Source organism: Eleutherodactylus coqui, chromosome 4 (genome assembly GCF_035609145.1).
Source record: "Eleutherodactylus coqui strain aEleCoq1 chromosome 4, aEleCoq1.hap1, whole genome shotgun sequence".
Classification (NCBI taxonomy): Eukaryota; Metazoa; Chordata; class Amphibia; order Anura; family Eleutherodactylidae; genus Eleutherodactylus; species Eleutherodactylus coqui.
Genome location: NC_089840.1, coordinates 207788326 through 207809948, shown reverse-complemented (window position 1 = coordinate 207809948; position 21623 = coordinate 207788326). Strand labels below are relative to the sequence as shown.

At 43.0% G+C, this 21623-nt stretch overlaps 1 protein-coding gene across 2 annotated transcripts in view; it reads left to right on the top strand.

Moving 5' to 3' along the window:
• The first annotated feature begins 437 nt into the window (after nt 1-437).
• Nucleotides 438-21623, top strand: part of PIK3AP1 (phosphoinositide-3-kinase adaptor protein 1) — a 101442-nt gene continuing 80256 nt past the window's right edge. Inside the window, exons 1-2 of one of the 2 annotated variants that reach the window (XM_066600621.1) lie at nt 438-456; nt 2557-2728. In XM_066600621.1, coding sequence (XP_066456718.1) covers nt 2716-2728 — 13 coding nt within the window. In that variant the 5' untranslated portion in view covers nt 438-456; nt 2557-2715. Of the gene's footprint in view, nt 457-1255; nt 1424-2556; nt 2729-21623 lie in introns of those variants that run through there. The other variant, XM_066600620.1, reaches the window with a different exon arrangement.

The following is a 21623-nucleotide window of genomic DNA, read 5'->3' as shown; positions in this document are numbered from 1 at the left end:
GCTTAGGCTGGGTTCACACTCCACTGATGGCACCCCAAAAACTCCATTTATTATAATGGGGTCAGTCGGGCTGCTGTCATGCTGCCTGACATTTTCCCAGATGAAATACAGCAGCATGCTGCTTTTTTCCCCCCGTGATTTGGTGGCGGATCTATTCTGTAGCCTCGAATACAGCTGTAGACACAGCCCTGGATTAATTTAACAAGACAATCAGCTTTGTGTGCCATTTTACGTCATGGCCAGTGGCTACAGCGCTGAATGTAAACAATGAGTGTTTCTCTTCACTGAAAAAGGCCAAGAATTATATTGGAAAAGTGCCTAAGTTTTAATTAAACAATGTATGTGTCACAGCTCAGGGTGATGTCACGGTGTCAGCCCCGGCCCATGGGATCCTCACTCTCGCGCATGGTTTGTGTCAATTCAGTGTTGGATGTCGAGGTGGACACTTCTCTACAGGTAAGTGGATAGATTGGTTGGCTTAAGGCCGCCTTCACACAGACAACACAACATCGGCGCAAGAAAATCGCAGCAATATCGCATTGCTGGTCAGGGGTTTGAAATATAAGCCCTACCCTGAAAATATGCCCTAGCTGCAAGAGAAAAAAAAAGTATACATCATCTAGAATTGTAGAAAGCACTGTCCGGGGCTAAGTGTCAGCCAATCACAGCCAGTGCTTCCAGGAAGCAGGGATTTTTCAATCCCCGGCCAGAAGAGATGAAGAGAAACAGGAAGCTGCAGCAGCGCCAGACAGCGCTTCTAAGGTGATGTATATTGTTTTTTAAAAAAAATTTCTGCAGCTAGGGCTTAGATTATGGCTTTCGCAGTAGGATTTCCTACTGTCAAAGTTGCATCGCACCACCTAAAAATCGTGTTTTCGTGCGATGCGATACAACACAAAGGAAGGCTCCATAGGGAAACAAGTTACAAAACCTCACGAGTAACGGGCATACCGCGGGACCATCAAGGTTTTTGTGTCGGGTTGTTGCATTCTACAAAATATCGCACATGTGATTTAACCTATAGGAAAGCATGGGCTTCACATACATGCGATTTGTAGCATTGTCGCATGGTGACAAAATCGCACGACTTTGTCGCTCGTGTGAAGGAGGCCTGAAGGTGTGCATTCTATCTAGCCAATGAGCTTTAATTGATACACATTTATTCCAGCTCCTCCTTTCAAAGGACACTAGTTATACTCAGTCTGAAGGTGTTTCTGGTTGAGTCAGTGGTTTCTGGTCGACTCCTGCGTCGTAGTTCAGATAAGTCTGTTTGGAGTATTATTGTTACAGTGTTTTACATCTTATCTTCTGCTAAGTTGTGATACTTTTTCTTTGTAGCATCAATTGTTGCCACATTCCCTGTCACAATCTAGGGAGAGACAGGATTGCGTCAGGTTCCTTATGTGAGGTCACCCTGATCAGGGTAAGCACTCTGCTTTTAGGTAGGGTCTTCTCTTATTAGTAGGTTAGGAACAGTTCTCCTGTTTCCCCACTTTTACATTTCCTGATATACAATCTTGTGTTATCCACGTTTCCACTCTGTATGAATATCCGTCCTTCAAGGACACTATTATATCTGGCTTGGACATAACAGTATATCCTTTAAGGAGTATTCCCATCTCAGTCAATCATGTCTTAGATGAGAATACTCATCCTCATACCGCAGTCACCAATGGCCAGGATTGCAGAAACTACCGATCAGACTGTTCTACAATATACTGTTTTCATAACACTTATAGAACTGAATGACAGTTATTGGATACAACATAACACAGTGAAATATGTTATGTCTGTAACTCCTAAATTGCCAAAACATCGTTGCTTGCTGGGCTACACTGCTTCTCTAACTCCAATTCACTTCTAGGGGAGTTATGGAAATTGAACAGATAGTTCAGCTGTTTCCGTAATCCTTGCCAGTAGTAGCCACAGAGGTGAGCTGAGATAGGGTTGGATGACCCCCGCCCTGAAGATAACTGCAAGTTCCAGAGGTGGGACCTGCATCTAACAGACATTTGTGGGATAGATTCTGTTTTAAAGACAACTACTGTCCATATGCATATGAGATGTCACAAAGGGTGTTCTCATGTGAACGGAGTCTGTGCAGCATCATATCCTACACTACCTTATAGTGCCTCATTATGGCACTATATTTTCCCCAAAAGCAAGGTTTGTAAATAACTTGGTAACTGTTTTGAATTATAAATGCCCTCTTAAAATACTTTCTGCCAAGTGTTTGCCCAGCTGGTGACCGTATAATGATACTGGTTAGTTATCTGTCGTTGTGAAACGATGTAACTTGGCTAACTACAGTAGCTGAAACTCTGGTTCTCTTGGTGAAGGGGCTGTGCTTAATTTTTTCTTTGTCACTACTGCTTGTGAGTCTTAACACAGGAAGTATTGGACGAGTGAAAATCAGGAAGTATAGTATATATCGTATTACAGTAACTATGTGCTCACATTGAGCAACAGGTGTTTGCACTTGTTCATTTCAATACCAGCCAGATTCTGCTACTGCAAGATTTTGTTCTACATAGTTACAAGCTTTTACCAATCTAGGATGATACAAGAAGGCAAACACAAGCACTTCATGGGACGTTGAGAAGACATAGAATGACAGTGTTTAAACTTGGAGCTATGACAAGGATAATTAATAAATCACCTTGAAGACCACAGAACTTAAACTGAAGGATTATACTTTTTTTTACGCTTTTGAAAATGGCATCCAGAGGTATGTAGTAAGTTTTATTTACCGTAGATCTTTCTCTAAAAAAAAACATATTTCCTCCTTCGAAGGTTCCTCTTTCTTCATTAAGCTCAGTGCAACTGTAGCGGACATTAAAATGTTTGCTTGTTGCTGAAAATCTGAATTTATTATTAAGGTGTCGAATACATAAAATAGTTTGTGAATTTAAATGAAATTATTTAACTCAAAAGTTTCAATTCGCAATATGTTAAAGGCTTGGCTGTGACTGATGTCCAGCAACATTTTCACTTGAGGGCATCTAATTGTACGAGTATGTGGTACTGCAGCCGAGACACATTACATCACTGCAACTAAGCTGCAGATGCAGGCATAGCTATCCTTTATGGATGATCCGCAGTGCTACATTATGAAGTTCGACAGGATTCGCATCTCCACAGATCAAATATACTGTAGATGGCGAATGCTAAGGATAGGTCATCAATGTTTAAATTCCGGAGAAACCCTTTAAAGAATTGTTCATATTGCGATTTTCTAATATTTTAACCAAAATGAAAGGTGAGGGCAGAGTGTTTTGTATGAAATGCTTTTATATGTATGTTTACACAAATGGATAGATAGATAGATAGATAGATAGATAGATAGATAGATAGATAGATAGATAGATAGATAGATAGATAGGAGTATGTTTTTATATTATGTTATTCGTTTTATTGTGTTCACTGATATTTAAATGATCCTTTTACCATATTTAGGTTTCATTAGAAAAGCAATTCAAGATTTCTAATCAATTGTTTTTAACCAGCTCTGTTTGTCAGGCAGCAGTCAGAATACACTAGCTATTGGGGAGAGGTTCACATTTATCTCTACATTCCTTTGAAAATCTAGTTTCATAACTTTCACTTATAGTAAAGAGTTGGAGATGCTTATTGATATGCACCACCAAGTCATCCTGATCTCTATGGACAATTGACGATGGTTCCTAGTACTAGTACATACATTGCTAAATTGCTAAACAGCATGACTGATACATTTAACCCGCACAGAGACATTTGTATCTACTGCTTAATAAATTGGAGAATAGGTCTACAGATGTTTTCAGCCTCTGGAAGTAATGAAAAATATTTCCATCCACTAAAAGAATAATAAAAAAAGGCTTTTAAGGTTCGTAAGTTTTTGTTATATAACGATAAAGCTTTAGTTACACATAACCAGAATCCGTTGATGGTGACGGTGCCAAAAGGGCAGCTTTGGAAACTTGAACTACTTGTAATCCACTCATTTCATGCCAACATTGCAGTCCATGTCATAATTCAATATTGACTCAATACTTAATGCCAAATTAAATATCAAGTATACCATAAACCCAGAGAATGTACAGAATAAGGCTACAAGACAATCTAGCCATGTGCTTTAAGGTGGCTGGTGTCACATTGCTACTTTGTGATCTACAGAAATACAATGAACCTTAGAGCTCTCTCACACGGGCACTTTTTATCGCATATTGCACATGGTAACAAGCTTTACATGGCTTTCAACAGTGCCTCACATACACAGTACACTCAAAAAAGATCGCAGCATGCACTATCTTGGCACGAATTATGCACGCATACACACCAAGATAGTGTATGGAGATAATAAGCACGCAGCAAGTACGCAATACATTGAATACTGCTGCATGATCCCCAAGCGGAATGTATGCCCGTGGAAAACACTCATGTGCAAGAGCCCTTACAGTGTGTTGCAGCATGGGTTCGAGGCACAGTTCTGGCTAATGCCAACAAGAATCTAAATAAAAAGGCCAGTTGTATAGCCTGCATAGGACAAATGGCATCCACTAAATCCATATCCTAAAAAAAAATAAGTGCATTTATTAAAATGATCAGACAATATCATGTCACAAGGATTGGTCTGTAATAACTAGTTTACCTTTGTCTTACTATGCCTTAACTCGAACAGATCAGTCAGCCTAATCCCATTTACATGGGATGACTGTCGGGCAAATGATGCCCGACACTCGCCCCTGTGTGTTCGTGCTGCCGTGCTGTCACAACGGAGCTACTAGTGCTGGCTCGCTCACTACTGAACGGCTACTATTTAAACTGAACGATGAGCGATCAGCTGATCGTCCATCGCTTATGCTGCATAAACGATGAGTGATGAGCTCATTGCTCAGTGTAAATAGCCGCCCTTCAGTAGTGAACGGCTGCTGTGTTATGTTAATTGAGATGGACGGGGGAGCGAGAGGAGAGAAATCTTCTGCACTGCCCCGCCCCTCCCTGCTGGCTGCTCCGTGAGTGAGCCAGCTCTGCTAGCTCCCGTGTGACAGCACAGGAGTGCAGACACACAGGGACGAGTGTCGGGCATCGTTTGCCTGACAGTCGTCCCGTGTAAATGAACTCTAACAGTACATTCAGTTAGGCTGCCTGTCCACAGGCATAGAGGTATCCTGTGGCAGATCTCCGCCGCGGGATACTGCCGCCCAGGAGCAGGAGCCGGCAGACGGATCTCCGCTGTCAGACTATCTGGACAGGTAGGCTGACCACGGAGAATCGCGGTAAATCGCAGCATGCTGCAATTTGCCGGCCGCGAGCGGAGAATCGCAATGATTCTCTGCTCGTGGACAGGGGGGAAGCACTCTCTATAGGAACGCTATGGAGAGCTTTCACTTCGTTACCCGCGGACGGATTATCGCCACTGGGAATGCAATGAAAACCCGCCTGTGGACAGGCAGCCTTAGTATGGTGAAATTGAAGATGATGTAGGCCCCGTATTACATAGCTCACTGTGCCCTCTGCAGCGGGTCATACACAGGGTCGCATGACAGATATATTACCAAACTCCCCCACAGACATATTTGCACGGAATGGCCAAGCATGTATATATATATATATATATATATATATATATATATATATATATATATATATATATATATATATACTGCCACAGGGAAATTGTTAATATGTAAAGCAACTATATTCTAACAAGTCTCTGCTAAACAACCACAGCACTGTAATTCTCCACTTTCTCATCAACTAACTTTAATAGGTTTGGTAACTTTGTTGCTTTTTTGTTTCTGAGAATAGGTAATGTTGTTTCCTCTTGGTTTAGTCATTGGTTTATCACATGATACAGAAATAATGTTTTAAAGTGAAGCAGTCTGGTTAAATTGATGACGACAACCATGAATAGAGAGAAAAGGTATAGGGAGGTCTGTGTGAAAGAGGAACTATAGAGCAAAGTTTAACTTGACTGTGACAATTTTCTGCAACAAGTTATCCTATCTTAAGGCATTCAAAGCTATTGTTATCTTATTTTACCCCAAGAAAAGACATTGTAAAGCAACTGAAGGGGCAAATAAACTGCGACGCTAAAAATGATCTTAGCAGGTTACGAGTCAAGTTAAACCATGCTGCTCTTTGTATGATATATATGAAATCATGTATTTATTCAAGATAATTTTACCCCTCAGTGACCCACCCATACGTGTTTTCATGTCCTGGTTCTCTGGGCTTTAATTTACAGGGCCGTAAAAGCATGCTGGCCCTATAGACTAAAGCCTCTGGATTTTGTGTGTGTGACAGCTCCCTGCTATCAGCTGCTGGAGGTAGCAGGGAGTCGTCATCGGAGGCAGCAGGAAGTGTTCCCTGGTCATGCGATCGCCGTTACGTAGCGGAAAACAGCAATCACAGAAAATGTTTTAAAAGTTAAATAAAGTGATCAAATCCGTGAGGGGGAAATGAAACCACTCACCTCCGGCCTCCGCGATGTCCCACAGCGATCTGATCCTGCAAGGACCTAACACCGGCGTCTGCACATGCATGCCAAAGGCAGGATGTCAGGTGCATGCGCAGAAGGCTGAAGAGCCCAGGAAATTAATCTCCTTGCTCCTGGCTAGCGAAAGTAGCTGAGAGCAAGGAAATGTCACCAGGGGCCGCAGTATGGATAACAGCGATCATGTAAAGTTAAAAAAAACTTTAAAAAGTTAAAGTTTCATCTCCTCTCACGGATCAGATCCATGAGGGGAGGTGAAATCACTTACCTAAGGCCTCTAGTGACGCCCCTGATGGGATCTTTATCCATGGACCTTTGCCCGGCTTCTGCGCATGTGGCCATCAGCAAAATTGTGGAAGCAAGTGGGGAAAGCCTTGGAAATTTAAAATCTTCCTGCTCCTTGCTACCAAAGGTAGCCTAGAGTTGGAGCAGTGCCAGAAGCCACGTGGAGTGGTTCCTGATCACGTAATCACCGTTATCAAATGGTATAAAAAGGTAGCGATCTACCTTAAGCTGGTTTCACACGACTGGCTAAGAATTGTGGATTCTGCATGCATTTGATCCACGGATCAATCAAATGCATTGGATTACACAATTCCACTCACATTAGCAGGTTGGAATTACATAATCTACTCGCAGAAAACAGAACGCAGCATGTTCTATATTACTGTGGATATCCGCGAAATAGAGCCCATTGTGCTCTAGGGTAGCGGACATACCCGCATCATCGCTAAGCGACGGTTCAAGAAATATAAACAAACAAAAAAGTGTACTGCACATGACCACCTGCGTGAGTACGCAGTTATGTGCAGCACATTACATAGCCATATGCATGGTCACGGCCGAGCTCACAGCTGGGATCCGCTGCAAGCAGATTCCACATATGGTCGTATGAGCCCAGCATTATTCAGATTGCTATCTTTAATGCCTATATAATTTATGAGCAGTCCCCGGGAATGCGCACTTTCCTGCAGTTCCAGGAGCAGCTTGGTGAGACCGCCACACCCCAGCAAGCTTACGAAGCCTCACAGACCGCCACTTTTTACACCCCATCCCTGCCGCTGAGGTCAAGAATTACCCCCAAAAAAGTGTGGAGTTTGCAGCAAGCATGGGAGGAGGAGGGATATCTGGTTTTATTGCTCCATGTGCCCATCCCAACCAGGCCCCTGTAATTACCCCTGTTTTTGGACATACCACACAGTTTACATTATTACTTTTATCTAAGATTTAGGGAAGGCAAAAAGGAAGGGGACGGGATTCTTTTTAGGGAGTCAATGTTTTCTCTGCGCAAGTGTGCAAAGGGGTCTGGAATTTATTCAGTTGTGCCCTAAAATCCAGTGGGTGTTCCCTCCATTATAGTAAGTAGATTGAGGGTATTGCTGAACACAGGAGAACTAGTGATATAAAATTTGGGGGGAATCTCCCCAGTTTTGCCTGTTTGAAACATTACATTTTATTTATTTTTCACATGCTTTATAATTTTTGCAAAAAACTATGGGCTCAAAATACTCAGTACACTCCTAGATAAATGGGCTAAGGGTCTAGATTTTAAAATGGGGTCACTTGTGGGTACGTTCTATCGTTTTTGCATTCTATCTCTAGCCCTTTATTGCCAGAGATTCTATAAGATCCCATACCAAAGCAATGTTACTAGATGTGTCTGTATGATGAAGCCTGAGCCATCTCAATAATGAACGTGTACATATAGAGGAAGGCTTCATATACCCTAATATTAAAGGATCCATCTGATCAAAGGCTTTAGACAGCCTCCTTCTAGCTTCTCCTTTATACCTTCCCTCATTAACGGTTTTGGAAGTTGCAATCATACATGGTGGTGCAATAAATAGAATTACTTAATTCAGACTACAGACTTGATCGTAAAACTAGTTCAAACCACAAACTAAGGAACCATAAATAAATTAATTAATTTGACTCCAATCTCAGATACCTCACAATGAATTCTGACTCCAGGTTTAGAGACCCAACAGTAAATTCAAGCCCACAGTTAGTTGTTTCTCCGGCTCCTCCTGGGTTGTGCATAGAGTGTCCAGTCTTCTTATTGCATGCCCATCTTTCATAGGTGCTAAGACTGTTTTATAGGAAAAACCGTGGCCCCTGCTGTCCAACATAGTATATTATGTCTGCAAGCTTCACATTACCATGTGGCCTAGAAAGGCAAGGGGCAGTTGTAACCTATACTCAGCATAGGATGGCGGCTGCCATACGGAAAGGTGTGACAGGCTTCAGAGGTCCCATGTGACTGCCATCATTACCAGCATTAAAAATGCCTTTTATTAGTGTGTAGCTAGAGACAAATTTTCATAGTAACCAAAATGTTTACATAATATTGCATATAATAGAGAACAAGTCTGGCACTTAAGTTTTGAGGATACAGCATTTTTTCGCCATGCTGGCTCAATGGTTAGCACTGCTGACTTGCACCACTGGGATCTTGGGTTCAAATCCCACCAAGAACAGCTGCATAGAGTTTATGGTCTCTCCATGTCTGTGTCAGTTTCCCCTAGTTATTATGATTTCTAATACTCCCGAAAAGAATTCTAAATTGGCCTAGTCTTTGTTTGAGATAGAAAATTTAGATTTTAAGGCCAACTGGGCACAAGGAGTTGGTGATGATGATCTCTGTATAGCTCTGCAATATGTTGGTGCTATACAGTATGAGCAACTGGAAATAAAGCTTGTCCATATTTTTTTCTGTTTAACTGTAACCCTGCAATACCACACTTTTGCAGACAGATGTTAATATTACATGTGAATTTTTTCCCAGTCTACTTTTGGACATAAAAGAATAAAAAATATATAATTATGTTAAATTCATTTTTTTAAGTTGTTGTACAGCAATTGCCAAGTATATCATCATACATATAAGAGCGCAATACAGTTCTGTTGTAATAACAGAAATTAAATTGATATGTGCTCTGTTGGCACCAGTTTGAAGATTTGATTGGGTGAATTTTCACCCAGGGTAGTAACATAGTATGTAAGGCCGAATGAAGACAATGTCCATCTAGTTCAGCCTGTTTATCCTCCTATGTTGTTGATCCAGAGGAAGGCAAAAATCCCCAAGAGGCAGGAGCCAATTACCCCTTTTGGGGGAAAATTCAGTTCTGATTCCCTAATGGCAATCAGACTAATCCCTGGATCAACCCCTAATAGTTCCTACCTGCTTGTATATCCAGATTAACAGTTAACCTAAGATTTATATCCTGTAATATCCTTCCGCTCTAGAAAGACATCTAGTCCCCTCTTAAACTCCTCTATGGATTTTGCCATCACCACATCCTCAGGCAGAGAGTTCCACAGTCTCACTGCTCTTACAGTAAAGAACCCTTTTCTGTGTTGGTGATGAAACCTGCTTTCTTCTAGACGTAGCGGATGCCCTCTCGTTACCGTCGCAGAACCTGGGTATAAACAGATCATGGGACAGATGCTTGTATTGTCTCCTCAAGTATTTATACATAGTTATTTGATCGCCTCTTAGCGATCAAATTAGTCTTTTTTCCAGGGTAAATAATCCCAATTTTGATAGCCTCTCTGGGTATTCCAGTCCCATCATTCCATGTATTAGTTTAGTTGTCTTTCTTTGAACCCCCTCAAGCACTGTATTCCAGGGTTAATATAGCGTTTCATATAGTGTAATTGTTATGGTAGCTGGTCACAGCCAACGGTCTCCCCCAACTAATCCTGTTGGTCCTGGCTAGCGCGATATCACCCTATGTTGTCTCCTGCACATACCACAACACCTGACTATTTCTTGCTTCTTTAAGGGCCAGTACATGCATTCAGCCCATGCAGACAGGCCTCTGGCTATTTTATGCACCCATCTCCACTAGCAGGTGCCTGTGCAAATAGTCCAGACTGTCATGCAAAGGTGTGCACTCGTTGTCAATGACTTCTGGTTTAATCCATGCTTGTTCTACTGACCCATGCTTGTTCTACCAGGCTTTCCTTACTTCTCCTCTTCTAACCTTCACTTGTTTTTGGATCTTGTTATCTTTGTCTGCTGCCTACCCTGACCCTGGGTCTGAAATATTGTGACCCCTACGATACCACGATAGTTATTATGACCAGTTTGCATCAGCTGCTACAATATCAAGACTACTTCTGGGGGCAATGACTTGGGGAATCCTTTAGCGAAGACCAGATCCCAATTGATGGGGTTAAAGGGTGAATATTAGGTGACCCCCAAGTGCTGCCCTCAAAAGTGCCCCTAAGTCAAATCAGTTTGTAGCACAGTGGGTCCACACCAACTGTTTGACAATAATAAAGAATATTGTATTTGATTTTAGTGTGGAGATGGCATCCCCTGTATAATACATGATCATTTAAGGTTGGTTACGACCAAATTCTCCTTCTTAAGCCTCAGGTCCACAGGCGGGTCAGATTCCGTGGGCAAGAGCCCGCAGTGGAATTCCACCCTGCCCACAGCCGAGGATATTACTTTACCTGTCCTGGGTCTGTGCGGGTCTTCTGTGTCTCGGACGGATCTTCTTTCTTCTGCACGGCAGATGTGCACCTGCGCAGTAGGAGTTTTTCTTTTTCAAACTTTTGCTTTCCCGTGGGATCCGCAGCACTTCTGCAGTGTCAGCTGCGGGTGTGCCACAGATCAGACGGCTTCCATTGACTTCAATGGAAGCCGTCAGTGCAGGATCCGCAGAAAAATGGAGCATGCTGACATTTGTTTTCCAGACTAAAAGATCCACAAAACAAATCTGCAAGCTGTAATTACTTTGTGGGCGCCCATGATTCCCTATGAGCTTGATTTGCGGATCTCCTGCGCAGGTGTCCCGTGCAGGTTCCGCAAATCAAACCTGCCCGTGGACATGAGGCCTTTGTCAGATGCTAATGACACTTTAGGTAGACCCATTTTAAGAAGTTTTAGTTGGTTTGTGCAAGCTGCGGATTGTCAAGGATGACCAGGCGCTGCTTGCAGGCTACAATCCCTGGACAGATCAATTTCTAACAAAAAACAGAAATACAGAAGTACCAATGAGAAGAGGAACAAAAATTTCAATGTTGGAATAAGCCGCAAGGTCTGTACTATTCCACCTAACATCGCAGACATAAAGATTTGGCCACAAGCATTCCAGTTATTTCTTTCATTAAAAATGATTCTTCTTGTGGGAAACATTGTTCATTTTTCTTGCTCCAAATATTTTCCTTGGATGATGTAAACTAGACACAATGATTGTATTGTTTATCACCAATAACTGACAAAAAAGTCTGAAGCATGAATGATAAGTGTTCAGTCCAATGAATCAGATTGATCAGAACCGAGAGATTTAACAACTGTTAACAATTTACTATTATAAATAATATTTATCGTAAAATCGGTTCAACCTTTAAAGGGGTATTCCAGCGATTAAAAGCGAATGTTCTATGCTTCATAAGGCGATAACATGTAATTTTGCGATATGATGTTATAACTTGTTTTAGAAAGTTGCAAAGATATTGCCTTACCCGTGGTTTTATCCCCGGTAAAACTATCCAATGGCTACGTCCTGTACGCTCCGCTCGTTACTGTTCAGGCATGCTCAGTGCCTTCAAATTCTGTAACAGCACAGTATATACAGTCATGAATGTGCACTCGTCAGTAACTGCCAAATTCAGTGTAGTTTTTGCACTCCCCGGGTGGCCATTTTAAATAGCAATGCAGAAATCTGAAGCTGGCTGGAACAGAGCGGCGGTGCAGGTCAACGAAAGAAGGTAATGGAGTTCAGTTTGATGATTTAGATGGACGTTTAGAAAATAATGGCAATAATTGGAAAGGTTGGGGAAATTTTGAAATACTCCTCTGGAAAGGAGTATTTAAGAAAGCAAGCAATAAGTAGCTAAATAACTGAAAATGTCCCAAAAATTACTTAAGGTTGCTAAAGCTGACCATACACTGCAAGATAAATGGTTCACAGAGGGAGCACTCTCCCTTAGTGATGTCATTGGCCCTCCGCTATGTAATCTCAGAAGGCCGATGGGTTGCCATGGCAACTGGATGCCAGAAACTGGTGTCCAAGCCTGCCATGGCCTATGATCGCTATTGTGAGCGATAATGCATTGCAGTACAGGAGGACTGCAATGCATTATCATAGTGATCAGAGCTTTTCTGGTTCAAGTAACCTATATGGACATAAAAAATGTAAATAAAAATAAAGAAAATAGTAAAAAAAAATGTAAAAAATACATTTTGTTCATTTTGTCTCCCACAAAAACACAAAAAAGTGATTAAAAAAGCTGTATACACCCAAAATGGTACCAAGCACTTCACGATGCTCCGTCTATGGAAAAAGTAATGGGACCTTAAATGCAATGATGTAGAAGAAAAGAAAATTGAAAAATGAGACTGCTGCAGGCTAAATAGGCTGCACGAACACAAACGAGCTGGTGAATCATGAGATTCTCATTCTATCTAAAAGCGGTATTAGGGTACTTTTACACGTAGCATTAATCATTCACCCGAGTAAATGAGCAAACGATGACACAGTTTGCTATGGCGGTGAATTTAACCTCTTAACTACCGCTAATATGTCTTTTGATTGCGGCTGCATCAGAAGCTCGGTGCTGTGCCAGGGAGATTGGTGCTTGGCTGTCGGATGAAGAAACCTTCAATTCCCGCTGTTTAACCCTGCGACTATGGCATGTAAAAGGCTGACAGGGGGAGGGGGCCCCCTCTCTCATTCACCAGAGCCCCGCGATGTGATGACAGAATTGATGATTTTTTAAATCTTGCCTGTAGAAAAAAATGGAATAAAAAGCAATCAAAATGTTGTATATTCCCCAAAATTGGATAAATGAAGACTACAGTTTATGCTGCAAAAGACAAGCCCTCATACAACGGAAACATTAAAATTCTATGGCTCTTGGAATGCGGCGACACAAAATCAAATCTTTAAAAAAAGAAAGTGTTTGTTGTGTACACAAATAACAAAAAAAGTTCTAAATATGGTATCGCTGTGCTGACCCAGAGAATAATGTTGTTACATTATTTATTTTTCACACTAAGGGCTCCTGCATACTGGCGAGAGCGATATCTGGATGTGATTGACTCTCCGATATCGCTCTCGCAATCCTTCTGAAGCCCTGGATGCGATGTTCACAGCAGGAGATAGTGATTTTCTCCCATTGATTTCAGCAGCGCCAGCCCCAGCGAAATCAATGGAACACGATTGCGATCCTCTGCCACTGCTGTGACAGCAGTGGCAGGGGACTCTATGCCACAAGGATTTTCGGGGGGGGGGGGGGGGGGAGAGGTCTTGAAATATAAGCCCTACACTGAAAATAATCAATAACTGTAAAAAATAAAAAAGAATACATTACCTGGGAAACGTTGTCATCTCTGGCGCATCTTCTTGCAGATCCCGGCACTACTCTTCTGCTGCTCTTCTGGCCAAGGATTGAAAATCCCCGCCTCCTGAAGTGCTGCCTCTGATTTCTTTTTTTGCCCAAATCATCCTAAAAAAAATAATAAAAGTTATACAATACTTTATATGTACCCAAAAAAGATGCCATTAGAAAATACAACTTGTCGCACAAAAGACAATCTTTCATATGGCTATGTCGACAGAACAATTAAAAAGTTATGGCTGCTGGAATGTAACAGAACAAAATGGAGTCACCTGTTTACTTTAAATGACATGGTTTGTGGCTAAATATCATATTGCAGCCAGGGAAACAATACTTTCTTTCAATATGTGCAATAAAAGAATAGACATGAGACAATGATCTCTTCTCATTATTCCCTGAGAGACATATTCATAGATGTTTCTAAAAATAGAGGAAAAAGAAAAAAAATTCCCAATGATAAGGTTTGGGCAGACTGCTCTTCATCAATGCTGGCTTTCATTAGGAAAGGTAATAACTTCCAGGCTATATTCACATACGTCTATTAAGTGAGCACATAGTAGGATAATTGTGGTTGCTGTCATACAGAAACTGGCAAATGCTCAAGAATGCAATATAATGTGAGGATCGATTCAACTGTGCTGCAATTTTCTGGATACTAAGGGTCCTTTCAGTTGAGCCGAGTATAGTTTGAACGAACGAGTGAGTGATGCCACCGCTAAGGCTTCTTTCACGCCAGCGTTTATCGCTGCTATTTTGCTCGCAATAAAACACTGGCCGAAAATCGCGACCATCTGATGCATTGGATTCTGAAGAATTTGTTCAGATGGGTGATTTCCCCTGCATGAAATTAGTTGGCTGGAAACATAGCGCACACGGTGTGTATTCCGCCAGCCACTTTTATGCGATGCCTGAACAGATAGCACTTGTCCTATCTTTTGCCGGAATCTGCCAGCAGCTCCCATAGACTCCTATGGCAGCCTAAATTCTGACATTTGAAACTGAAAATGTAAGATTTCATTTATATTGTTGTATGAATATGAAAGACTTTATCTGTCTGTATTGTTTAATGAAAAAACTCGAATAAAAAGTGAAAAAAAAAAAAATGGATGGGGGAAGGAGTTTAGCAGTGGTTCGCGTTGCTAAACTCCCTCCCCAGCCTGTGGGAGCTGTCAGCAAGGGGAGAGGGAGGGAGTTTAGCATGACTAGCTCTGCTCAGTTCCAGCCCCCTCCCTTTGCTGGCAACCGGCAAGGGGTGAAGAAGGAGAGGGAAGGAGTTTAGCAGAGCTGTCTGAATAGGCTAAAAAATGGGAGATGCAGCAGCGACTTGGTCACAGCTGGCTCTCGTTCATGCGATTTTTGGCCATGATGCGGGCAGCCGAAAATCGCAGCGTCCGTGTGAAAGAGCCCTAAAGCATTCACTCTTTTGCAGCCTGTTTAGACAGGCAGATACATCGTTGGCTTGTTCAAACAAAAATATTGTTCAGAATCATTCAGTCTTTTACATTTGCCGTATAAGTGAATGAGGACTCAACAAGTGCTGTTCAAACTGAACGATAAGTGAATGAGCCAACGATGGTTTTATGCCTTCATAAAATGAACGACGAACGAAAAGTAAACAATTAGCGTTCATCGTTTGGTTGTTGGCTCGCATGTAGACCAAACGATTAGCGTTTACTTTCGCTCATTTAAGTGATTTTGTTGAGCAATAATCGTTCTGTCTAAAAGCACCTTAAGGCTGCCTACACACGGGCGAGCACGATGCATTCCAAGGAACTCTGCCTTGTGAAACCGGCCTAAGTATAGTATGTATCCCTGATGTTTGTACAATGCAAATAAAATCCCACAAGAAGAATTTACAAAAGGAAATCATATGCAAATTGCACATGTCAATGATATTCATAGGTTATGCTATCTAACTATTGCAGATAAACAAGTAATGCTTTTATTATTTTATTGGAAGGAAGACTGGAAATCCTTTGATTCATTGTATCAAGTGCTACCAACTGTTCATTAACATACATGAACTGTTATGTAACAGAGAACCGACATACATAATAATCCTATGTGTGAGAAATCACTAAAGTAGCAGAACATAATTACTTATATACTACAGACACATTAGAGAAACATAAAGTACATTTATCAAGCTTCATTGTGTATGCAGTATCTTAATCCTTGCTATTACATCTATCACATTTTATGGCTATGGTTTATGGTTCCTTTATGCCCCATGTCCACGGCCGTGGCGGACTCCGCTAGCGGAATATCGCAGCGGAGTCTGCCATGGCGCCCTCCAAAACCCTCATACTCACATGCTGGATCCGCCGCATTATTCCCCTCCCTAGAGCCGTTGCGCCAGCACAGTGCAGCGCATGATGCGGCTGGCACTGGGCGGGGACACGTATTCACGCGATACTTCCACTGTGCTACAGCGGAAGTATAGCGAGACGGCCGGCTTCCACTGACCGGGTCAGATTCCGCAGGGGAATCCAGCTGTGATCCCGGCCGCGATACAGCGTACCTATAAAATCTATACTGCGGATGAGTACGGAGGCTTGCAGGCGGTTATGCGCAGTACAGATTTAAAAAATATATGTTTGCATTTCACATGCCGTCACTAGGCGATGACTTGGGTACTCGTGGCCCATCCCCAATGTTTATTGCAGATTGGCTGTGGGATGGACAGCCTCCATTGACTTCAATGAAGGTCGCCCGTGCTGAGTCTGCAGCAAAATAGAGCATGCAGTGATTTTTTTCCTTTGCTCGCAAAATATGCAATTTATTCCCACGAGTGTGAAGGGAAAAGCAAAAGTACATACCTTTCAATGCGTGCAATTTGCTGCAGATCCCCTGCGTGGGCGCCAACCTCAGATTCTGCAGTAGGAATCCAGTTGTATGAAGCTGGCCTGAGGTTGGTTTCTAAAGGCTGCAATAGAGTCATAGCATTTGTATTATGGCTGGAATCCCAGTGGTTGGACTGTGGTTCTACTGAGCAGGACTTAGATTTTCCTGGGGTTTGTTTAAAGCCGGCTTCACACGAGCGTAAGTGTATTTGTGCATTTTTTGCACACAAATGTTTTGTGCGTAATACGCTGTGCTTATACATTTGTGTGAATCCGGCCTTCATGTGTCTGTATTTGGTATGCTTATTTGAAACTGGCCTAAAAATGAATCTGGCTGATCTTCTTCACTTCATACATTTCCTTGCTTTACTAAAGGGTATTTCTTGATTCGCACCAGGGAGCCACGTGTGGCTTAAACCCCCCCAGGTTTGTTGTTTGCCATTGAAGCCCATCATTCTGACCACATGCACTGGTTATAATTTGACTTCCACAATGAAAATACTGCAGACATACCCTCGTCCCAGCCTGCAGAGTAGGAAAGGACCGACCTTTGGTTTACACGCTATATACTTGATGCTGGCTGACCTATTATAACAAGCATACTTTCTATTCAGCTGGATGACATTGTGCTTGGAGAGCGAGTCATGTTAAAAAGAAATTCCCCATAATTTCCCCTGTTAAAATTTTAGTTTCTGCTGTTGCATCATTTTCTATTTCCCTTCATGGATTACACAAATCAGTGCTGTTTTCAGTCAGTCATTCGCATCTTACAGTATTTTGAAGATTTATGTGCCATATTTAAAATAGTGTACGTTAATATTCCTAGGGGAAAAAGTACAGTGATTCCCTGAAAATAAGACCCTGTCTTATATTAATTTTTGCTCCAAAAGAGGTACAGGGTCTTATTTTCAGGGGATGTCTTATAATTATCTAGCAGGCACCATTCAGGTCTCCCCGCTGATGTCCGGAGCTCTGGCGTTCTTGTTTCAGCCCTTAGTCACCGACAGAATATTACTTGCTGGTAACAGAATTCGTAAACCCCGCCTCGAGGAAGCAATGGCTCTGATTGGTTCTCGAGCGCCGTGGCTCAGCCAGTCAATGCAGCACTCGAAGAACCAATCACAGTCACTCCATTGAATTCCATAGACGGGGAGGCACTGGTGTGACAAACGTGCTGCTTTATTGTTTAAAATATGTGCATATTCACAGATAAAGAAGGACCGGTTTCAACTCTATCACGAGCCTTGTTCACCTCGTAATAGAGTTGAAACCGGTCCTTCTTTATCTGTGAATATGCACATATTTTAAACAATAAAGCAGCAAGTTTGTCACACCAGTGCCTCCCCGTCTATGGAATTTACTTGTGAAAGAAAGCCAAAGTGACCGCAAGGCTGTATAAGCACTTGGAGATGCACCTGCTGTATGGAACCAGAAGCTAGAAGCCGTCTAAGGTGGGATGAAAGTCTTTTTTTCTAACCACTGCATTGAATGGCTGGGATTGGTTCATCGAGCGCTGCATCGATGGGCCCAGCCGCGGTGCAGGAGCTTTAGAGACCAGCTGGAGGGACCCAGATGGCACCTGCTAGGTAAGTATTGCTTTTTTTCTTTTGTATAGCTAGGGGTTATTTTCACGCTCATACCCTTTCCCCCAAATATCAGGGTAGGGCTTATTTTCAGGGTAAGTCCTACTTTTGGGGAAACATGGTATATTCCTTCTCCGATATTTAATTACTAATAAGACTTTCCTAGAAATAGGTCATTAATAGTTGACCGGTGGAGATCCGCCACTCGGGACCCCTGGTGCTCCGCTGTTGTCAGTCTGTACAGAGCTGGATGCTGATGGCATTGTACACTTGTCAGCGGCTCGGGTTGGTACTGCAGTCCCTGTTCCCATTGAATTCAATAGCAATAGTGAATACAATACCAATCCGGGCAGCTACAATGTGTACGTTACTATCAGCATCCAACAGTGAGAGTTTTTTTTACAAATGAGTTAGGGCTTCTTCACACGGGCGTAGTTGCGCTCGTATTTGCATGCGCAATATGCAGAGAATACAACCCATTGATTTCAATGGGTTCATACACATTTCCTTTTTTGGGTGTGAGAAACATGCTCTACTTTGTGTGCATTTGCGCACCAAAGGGCACCCTAAAAGTTTAAGGGGGGGGTGCGCAAATGTGAACACAATATGCAAGGAGATGATCAAAATGTATTGCAAAACAGCAGGGAAAAGAACACATCTGGACCGCATTAGGCTAAATAGCCAGGGTGTGGGTGTTCGCACACATATGAACAGGCCCTGCGCGCCCAACAAAGGGCTGTAAACTATGCAGACATGTGTGTAAATCAACTTTGTTTATAGCACAAATATGTTGCATTATAGCTTTACTGTATACGCTCGAGTAAGGAGGGGCCTAAATATATAGGCTATTTTGTAAAAAATTTTTTAATAAAGTTTGATGTATGTTAAATTTGGCCCTTTGAATTTATGACCAAACAGCTTAAGGCCGGTGTCACACGACCGTATGCTTACCACTTCTTATGCAGGCCCTGTACGCCAGTGTACTACACGTTAACATGCAGGCAATTAATTACATTGATTTACCCAGTTGCACTCACATTAGCATGTCCGAATCACATTATACGCGACCAGAAAAAAACAATGCAGTATGTTCTACATTGCCGCATTTACACGCACAATAGAGCCCATTGTATTCAATGGGCACGTATATACACACGCCAAAAATATAAACAAAAAAGAAAAACGGGGGGACTGTGCATGGAAGCGTACGTGAGATATGAGGCAGTGCGCCGAGTCACCGACGGCTGCAGGGGCGTAACTAAAGGCTCAGGGGCCCTGATGCAAAAGATGAGCTGGGGACCCCATCTATCTGTATCTGTACCCGTACCCATACCTAAACCGTGCTGCACAGAGGCATAACTTGAAGCTCCTGGGCCCCAATGCAAAACCTGTAAGAGGGCCACCAACTATAATGCTTTATTCATAGTACTGGGCTCCTAATATGGAGTGGAGAGGCTTTATGGGCCGCCTAAGGCTCCTGGGCCCAGGTGCAACCGCATCCCCTGCACCCTCTATAGTTACGCCCCTGGCCGGCTGCACAGCTGTGTAACGCTGCATGTCTGCATGCTGTGTGACCCCAGTGTAAGGCTGCTCTCACATCTTCGTTAGGGTCAGTTCAGGATTTACGTCTTTCTGCATTGTTTTTGGAAGAGAAACTGAAATAAAATGGAAAAAAGAAACCGATTAGTTTTTTTCCCCATTGCTTTTCATTATCTTTTGGCCAAGTGTCCATGGGCGGATTTGATATGTGGAATCCGCGCGGGGGACGTCAATGGAAGCCGTCCGAAACGTGGCCTGTCCACAATTCCATTACAGACAGGCCACGGATTCTGTGGGAATGTGGACTGTCCGCAGTACAGAAAATGCGGAAGTACAGAGGTCCGTGCGGATGCTGCCGCCTGCCCACACAGGTATGGAGGATGCTCAGCTGCGGGCAGGGTCAGATTCTGCTGTGGACTCCTGCATGCAGAATCCGACCTGCCCATGGACATGCGGCCTTAAACCCCATTGAAATCCAACCGAAGGGCTTCAGTTCACTCCTGATCTGTTTTTTTGGGCTCCTGAAAAATGTAAAGGGAAAAGAAGCAAACTGAATAAAGATGAGCGAGCATACTCGTTAAGGACAAATATTCCAGCGAGTATCGTCCTTTTCGAGTATCTGCCTGCTCGTCCGCAAAGATTCAGGTGCCGGCGGGGGGCGGCCCGAAAAAGCGGGGTGGGGGGAATGAGGGGGAGAGCTCTCTCTCTCCTCCCTCGCTCCCCCCTGCTCACTCCCGCAACCCACCGCTCACCCCCGCCGCCACCCGAATCTTTGCGGACGAGCCAGCAGATATTTGAAGAGGACGATACTCGCTTGAGTATTTGTCCTTAACGAGTATGCTCACTCATCTCTAAAACTGAAGCCTTTCTGTTTGCTTTCTATTCTTTTTAAACCCCACAAAATCAATGGGGGAAAAAGGGTCCGTTATATTTCAGTTTCTCTCCACCAAAATGGGAACAACGAAACGAAACCCTGAACTGAGCGCTAACGCAGGCGTGAAAGCAGCCTAAAGACTCCTTCACATGGGTGTGCGTGCACAAACATTTACCTGCGCAATACGCAGAGAATGAAACTCATTGGTTTGAATGGGTTCGTGCACATCTTCGTATTATATGTGCGCATTTCACACACAAAAATAAATGCAGAATGCTTTACTTTTGCGTGCCAAGGGCCCCCAAAGAAGTCTACGGGGGTGTAATGTGCACGTAATACACAAGGAGATGCGCAATTCCACTGGAACTAGAACACACGTGGAGCTTGTACTGACTAGCCGTTTAAATCGGGGCTAGTTTGTCTGCTATATTCCAGTCCACATTGTGTATATATATATATATATATATACATATATATTGCATGCACACAGGCGGGTCAGATTCCATGTGTACCATTATTTTCTTCTTTTCTGCACTGCGGATGGTTCGCACGGCTCGCCGTCACACATGCGCAGTACAGATTTTTTTCCAAACTCCTGCTGTTCCTGTGGGATCCGCGGCCGGATGGCTTCCATTGACTTTAATGGAAGCCGTCTGTGTACAATCCGCAGGAAAATGGAGCATGCTGCGATTCTTCATCTGTGAGCGGAAACCGCAATGGGTTTCCGCTTGTGTGTGGGAAGAATCATTCTTGCATTGCATGCTACGGCCGGTATTTGCTGCGGAATACGGAGGCGGTCGCCCACTCCAGATTGCGCAATTCAAATCCACCCGTGTGCAGGCGGCCTAAGGTACATAAAGGTAATTATGTACCTCAACCACAATATGGATTGGAATATAGAACGGCGTTTGGCCAGACGACATGAGAGCCTCTAGGGGGCAGCACTGGGG